Source organism: Dendroctonus ponderosae, unplaced genomic scaffold (assembly GCF_020466585.1).
Source record: "Dendroctonus ponderosae isolate FM_Combo_2020 unplaced genomic scaffold, Dpon_F_20191213v2 Dpon_F_20191213_1, whole genome shotgun sequence".
NCBI classification, from domain to species: domain Eukaryota; kingdom Metazoa; phylum Arthropoda; class Insecta; order Coleoptera; family Curculionidae; genus Dendroctonus; species Dendroctonus ponderosae.
The window spans coordinates 51,114,378-51,121,684 of record NW_026017110.1 but is presented as its reverse complement, the minus strand read 5'-3'; the positions used below and the strand labels follow the sequence as shown (position 1 = coordinate 51,121,684).

Genomic DNA, 7,307 nt, shown 5'->3' with positions numbered 1-7,307 from the left:
TTACCGAATAACATAGAGATGTTTATTATATATATTTCGAATAGCCGTCAAGGCCTCTTCTTCATTAAAATTACTTTCAGTCGATAAATGGAAATCTCGAGCAAGCCGTTTTATCACTTTCAGCTGTGATATTACGAAAGCTGTGAGGACTATAAAGTAAACTTGAGAGATTGTACAATATATTGCACCAGTTAGAGTAGAGCTTAAACCTAAAAACAAGAAAAAGCTGGTGTGTACACACTGGATGAAAATTAAATTCAATCAAATAAGTTTTTGTAAATAAGTGTGTATGTACCTATGTATAAAAAGGCCAAGCGCTTTCGACAATTACGTCATCATCAGGGCCACTAAAAAACAACAAACAAGGCAACAGTAAACATCCTGGAGGATATGACGCAGACAAACCAAAGTAAAAGGAAACAAAACTTTGTGCTCAAAAGCACCGAACCGAACATGTAAAGCAATAGTCATAAACGGTCCAAAGGGTTAAAATTGTAAAAGACAAACTTTCTAGCAACAGACCAAAGTGAAAATTAGAACAAATGAAATTGATTAAGGAACTTGACCAGTCGGCCAGTCGGCAGTGTGGCGACCAGTCTCGTAAAGTTACGCTCAAAAGCGTTAGCTTTTTCTGTCTTCTTCTTCTTTCTGGTCTGTTTCTAGTAAGTTTGTCTTTTACAATTTTAACCCTTTGGACCGTTTATAACTATTGCTTTACATGTTCGGTTCGGTGCTCTGGAGGATCTTCACTGTTCACTTTTGATTTGACGATGTGCCTGACGATGACGTAATTGTCGAAAGCGCTTGGCCTTTTTATACATACATACACACTTATTTGATTGAATTGAAACCTAAAAGATCAGAGACAGAATTTAAAGAAAATATATCCTATCACTTACTGAGTATATATGTCTCAAAGAAGTATTTATTTCTGTTCAATGGGTACCGAACATGTAATGTCATCATAGGTTTAACTTCAGTATCATTCAGACTCCTATACTGAAAGTACTTGATCGTGTCACAAACCCACACTAAAAATCCTGAGGCCGATGTACAACCAAACGCCAACAAGATGAAATGCTTTACAATCTACAATGAAAAATAATGCGGGATCAAAAATCTGAAAATGGTTTATAAGTTCCTTCTGTATATTTTCGAGTTAGATGAGCAGCGTAATGTCAAAAGAAAATAATATTTATATTGCTGCTTTGATAATAAGTTTTCACTAATTTCTCCCAATTATTGAAATTTTACACCTTGATATCAGTTGTTTTTTATTAAATTAATTATTGCCACCAACTTTTCGTTGCGCATTCGGTATTTAAAACCACCTGTTGAAATAATATTAAAAATTCCGGATACAGTCGCTGGGAATTCCGGCAATCAGGGGTTCTTGTCTGCTGATAACAGTTGCGATTTTGTGCTTGCGACTTCAGACCTGTACCCAGTGTCACCAAATTGTATAGCGAAGGAGTATACTTTTCAACGGCCAAGCTCCCCTATAGTCATGATAACAGTGTGTAGAATGACACTTTTGTGTTGACGTACCTCTGGAACATGGGTGTTCCCAATGGTCAGATCTTTCGTATCTCGGCGCAGCACCATGACTGAAGATTGAGTGTCACACTAGCATCATTCTTTCTCGTTTTCCCGTTCCTTTTCCCGAAACTGATGGCAGCTTGGCCGGAATTATGTGATAAGTTATTTAATGATGACACAGCGCGAGGGGAGGGAGTGAAGACAACCTGCAAATGGTGTACCCGGGCAACGGATTGCAAGGACAGGAAGGCAAAAAGTCGAGAAAAAAAGCGGCCTAACTACGATGCGACAGCAAAAGGAGACGGAAAAGTCAGAAAAGCAGATAACGGCTCTTCTAAGATCCCACAGACAAAAAATACTGGACAATGTGTCCATAGTTTGCAAATTAACGTAGAAGGCTTGACAAGCAACAAATGTGATTACTTGAGCAAATTGGCCCATGAGCACAACATCGAAGTTCTGGCTCCACAAGAAACCAACCCATTTGGAAGATGGCGGCGCATCGGCCACCATCTTCCAAATGGATATTATACCAGGATATAATGCGATATCAATACTCCTTTTACTGATCCATGAATCCACAATATATGTGCCCAAAATGTACAGATACGTACTTAGTACGTTTTAAGAACGCACATTCTGTACGAAATGTACGTAACGTACACGTACCAAATAGGGCATATTACGTACATGGTACGTAAAATGTTCAATGAAAAACGCATCTCTGGTACGTCTATACACATGTACATAGTACGTACATCCACTCATATATATTTAACGTACATTGTACGTCTACCGTACATACATATATACCGGGTACTTTTTTATGTTGAAAAACTTAAATATATCGAAAACAAGTGATCCTAACATTTCATTGTTGGATCACTTGTCTTCGATATATTTAAGTGTTTTAAGATAAAAAAAGCACCCGGTGTATTACTTAATCATAATTGCTTGCTTAATGAGTACTAAATAAAGATGACACGATTTTATTTTTTACAGTATTTATTCATATATACATGTCGTACACACTAAGGGTGTTTAGGGAACTCTACTCTAAATATGGGGATAGTTGGAAACGTTGGAAATGAAATGGATCCAGCTCGAGCTGAGTGAAAAAGTTTTTGAAGACATGTGCTAAATCTGAAGCGAAACATGAGGTTATGATGTATGCGTTATATATTATGATGTCCTTATTTCAGATTATTATTACTCTTATTCTGTAAGTTTTTATTTAAAAAAAACGATAATTTAATCTTATTGTAAGACATTTTTGCATATCAGTATATGTTATATCCATGTACAAATTCAATTGAATTCTGTATATGTACTGAAAAATTAGTAAATATTGGTAAATATTGTACGTACATGGTACATACTTAATACTTACTTACTACTATACTTAAAATGTACGTATTAAGTACATAATGTGCTGTCTGGGTGAAAAACAGCATTTCGGGTTATACTCTTGTAAGTATATAAGTAACTTGCCGGGAATTGAATGGCGCAGAAGTAATTATGATAGCACTCAAAGGACTGACTTTTACAGTCTAAGTTACGATGCGAAGGAAATTAAAACGTTTCGATCAGGCAAACCGAAACGAGCCCTCACCTAACCAGGGTCTATCTTTTTTTCATTCTTAGGTTCAGCGGAAAAATCAGGGTTGGCAAAATCTGTCAAGGAGACTGAAAACGGCACTCAAAGTTGGATACACAGGGCGCCTGATAGAGAAAATTAAAAAAAATAGTTAGGAAAGTAAAATAAAATGACGTGTTTTTATTTTACATTCCCAGTAGTAAAAATATTTTGGACTTAGTAACACTCTTAAGTAATCTCTTTAAGACGTCTCACATATCTTAATTAGACATCTTAAAGATTTCTTTGTGCTGTTTGGGGATGTCTTTAGGTCAGACAGACATAAACAGACGTCTCACATATGTTAATTAGACATCCAAAAGGCGTCTTTAAGATATTTTCTTCTGTTCGGGTTTGCTCTTTTCAAAGATACACGATATTCCAAAATATTTATTTGCAACGTTTAGTACGTTTCGGTAACAAACATTTCTGAAACATATACTGCAGATAACTGAAACGTTTCGGTATTTAAATATACGTTTCTGATACAAAATTTTTTTTAGCGGGTGGTAGCTAAAACGTTTTTATTTTTCTCACTACTGCTCAGACCAAAGCACCAAAGAAGGAATAAATCTTTTGCCGACCGTGTAATTTAGATTACTGCCTGATTAACACAATTATTCTATAGCCTACCTTATAATTATTTTCAAATGTATCTTGGATATTAATAGATTCTTCCATATATAGTCTCTGCTCCTCTGCAATACCATTAAGTATCAAATTTGCAAAGCTTTTTCGTTGCCACATTAACAGTTTGATGCAGATTAATACCGTCAGCAGTGAGAACCAGATGTTATCGATAATTCCGGGGAAATCGTCATTTGAGATTGCCTCTGATATATTGCCTAATGATCCGAAAAACATAAGAGAAAACAGCACTTGTATAGCTACTGAATATAACAAATATAGTGATCTAAGAAAGCAATTATCCGTCAATTTTAGTCTCCACAAACCGGTAAATATCATTGTAGATTTGAAAAACTTCATTAATTTTAAACGATTTTCCATCACAACTTGTTTAATATGCAATGCAAACAGTCACGTAGAAGAAATTGAACTGAACTGTACATTTGCACGAATAATTTCCCTACTATTTTATTAAATCATTCCATGTATAGTTAAAGAAAGATGAAACAAAACCTTCAAATTGCAAAAACATCAATTGCTATATTGACAACGAATTTAAATTTTAAAGCAGAATAGGATATTCTGCAAAATAATGATATTTAATTATTTATATTATATTATTGCTGTTATTATGTATGTGCTTATACAAGATGTTCCATAAACCACAAATAATTGTCATTCCAATTAATTAAAATATACCAATCACCCTTATGTACAGAGTGGACCAAATTGGACACTTTTAAATGGAGACTCCCATTTCTATATCAGATAGACAAAAGACCGACTGATGTCGGTGTATGAGCCTCGATTTTTATGGCAAAATTAATGGTGAAAACCGTACGTCAATATCTCTAACCGAGTTTGCTCTATCTCTGTTTCCGAGATACAGCGTCTTTTCCAAAAAGCTGCACTTTTGGCAAATCTATCTAGCTCTTTTCCTGTGATTTTTTAAAACTTTCTACGGAAACATTTCCAAAGCACTTCTTCACGTGGCATCCAATAATGTAAGTTTCATTTGCGGTAAAAAGACATTTTTTTAAATGGGACACTATATATTTTTCCACATTTAACTTCCGCTTCGAATTATCTTTCTAACAATATAGCACAATCTAGGTTTTGCTAAACCATTCAATTAAATATAGAGGATTAATGGGTACAATAAGGTAAAAAAAATGCTTTACATCATATAACAAATTTTATCTACAATAAACTAAATACTAGTAAACCTATACTGATAACATCTCTTGACTTGGCAAAAGCATTTGACACTGTTGACCATAGAATATTATTACACTAACTCTACTGTTATGGAATAAGAGGAATGGCTCTGGATCTGCTTTCAAGCTACCTTAATAATAGATCACAAAGGGTCAAAACAAATGAAACATTTAGTTTATTTTTTTTATTTTTTTTTTTTTATTATGATCTTAAAGACTTTTGTCCCACAAGGTACAGTTTTGGGACCGTTGCTTTTCATTCTGTACATAAATGATATCTTGAAGATTCCCATTGAATCAATTGTATCATATGCGGATAAGACTGCGGTGATTGCTTCTGGTGGTACTTGGAGTGAGGTTGAAGCAAACATGAATGCTTATTTAAAAGTTGTTCATCTCGTATCAAATAATTTTTCTCTTAATGTAAAAAAACTGTTTGTATGACTTGTGGCAACTATAGCGATAGTGTTCCATCAAGGATATACATTAACATTAAGGGTAGTCTTATAGAGAGAGTGGAATAGCATAAATATTTAAGTATAGTTTTTGATTATAACATGAAATGGGTCAAGCATATTCGCTATATCATACGAAAGACGAAATACCTAGTCTTTATTTTCTATAAAATTGTCAAAATGATGCCAGCCATGACACTGCGAATAATATATTTTGCTTTTGTTCATTGCATTGTCAGTTATGGCATTGTAGCATGAGGTGGAGCTTATAAAAATAGCACAAAATTGTTGCAAAACTTACAGAATAAATTGTTAAAAATAGTCAATAAAAGCAACCTTGCTGTAAACGACAATCGGATGACTTTGGAACAGTTGTATACACTTGAAGCGCTGAAATACCACTATAGTTCTCTGAAAAATGATTATCTCGCCTCTGCTAGTGTTACTCGCGGTAAAAACCTGATTGTCCCAAAAAACAAGAAAAGAGTGAGTGATAAGAATTCATACAAACGAGCAATGCAGACTTTCAATAACTTGCCAAATAAGTACAAAGTATTGTATCTGGATAAAAGATCACGCTTCCTATGTTGAAAGATTGGATAAAATCTAACTAATTTTTTAGAATTTTACTATTAATAGTAATGTATGTAAAATAATAGAATACGAAATGTTTCTTGACAAGTCAAACAAGAGAACTTTAATTTAGGTTAGTAATAGGATTTTTTGTTGTTATATTTTTATTAAGTTTTCGTTTTTTCTTGCAACTAGGCCTGTGTATAGATATATGTTTATCTCTGCAGGGTTTTACAGTTTTATGTACAATTTTCTGTAAATATTTATCAGTTAAATAAATTCAAATTCTAGTTGTTAATTTTTTCAAGTAGGCTGCGTGTGCCCCCTTTGAACGAGTAAGTTTTTGATGACGAGGCGAATGTCAATGTCCGTAATGACAGTGCCAAAGTTTTCTTAAAGCTGTATAGATCCTGCTTGTTTCTTAGTTTTAGTGGAATTATAGAAATTCATCTGAAATGAAATATGAAAATTATGGAAAGTGAGCTCATCAGATCATAGTTGCTTATTCAAACTGGGGAGAATTCAGAGGCTGCAACCAACTTGTACCAGGAACGTTATCCAGAGAGAAGACAACAATTCAGGGACATTTTCGAAAGACTACAACATAATCTACAAAATTATGGCCAATTTGAGATGAAACGACCATAGTTATATAAATTAAATAGCTGAAGAAGTAGCAGAAAGTTAAAAGAAATAACATTATTAGGAACTATCGATAGGCGAACGTGGAAAAAATATAATTTCCAACCATTTAGGAGGAGAAAAGTTCGTTATCTCAGACCTGGAGATTATGAACGTTAGATCAACGTTTGCCGCTGGTTCCTGGAAAACTGTAGCCAAGTGCCCTATTTTCCATTAAATAGGGTGTTTGCGCATAAGATTTGCTTGGATGAAACTTCTTCAGACGCTAGAGTGTGGGATTAAAAAAAAAATGAGAATAGCAAAATTGTACAAAAAAATGTGTGTAAAAAAATGGGATCGAAAGTGACCATCGTCACCAGAAAAATGACGTCAAGCCAGAACGCGCTCTTACAGGCTGTGACGTCAAACGGTACGTCGGATAGAATTCCTACGTTAGTCATAACCACCACAGATATGCAAGCTATGCGTTTCAACTTTGTTATTAAGAATTATTTTGAAAAAATCCCACGTTGGATTGGCAGGCTATTGGAATACTTAAGCATTCAAAAAGAAAAATTACGATCTTTGCTTCAAATTACGAAAATTTTTGATACCAAAAAAGTTCTCTTCTACAATTTT

At 34.2% G+C, this 7,307-nt stretch overlaps 1 protein-coding gene across 4 annotated transcripts in view; it reads right to left on the bottom strand.

Moving 5' to 3' along the window:
• The window catches only part of LOC109537188 (odorant receptor Or2), an 18,953-nt gene extending 16,548 nt beyond the window's left edge, over positions 1-2,405 (bottom strand). For 3 of the 4 annotated variants that reach the window (XR_007280405.1, XR_007280406.1, XM_048661481.1), the window contains exons 1-2: positions 900-2,405; positions 5-209 (exon numbers count right to left, since the gene is read on the bottom strand). Coding sequence is in view for 2 of the 4 variants with exons in the window: in XM_048661481.1 (XP_048517438.1) it covers positions 5-209; positions 900-966 (272 nt within the window). In the remaining 2 variants the exon portion in view is untranslated. The remainder of the gene's footprint in view (positions 1-4; positions 210-899) is intronic. The other variant, XM_019903788.2, reaches the window with a different exon arrangement.
• Between the last annotated feature and the right edge of the window lie 4,902 nt (positions 2,406-7,307).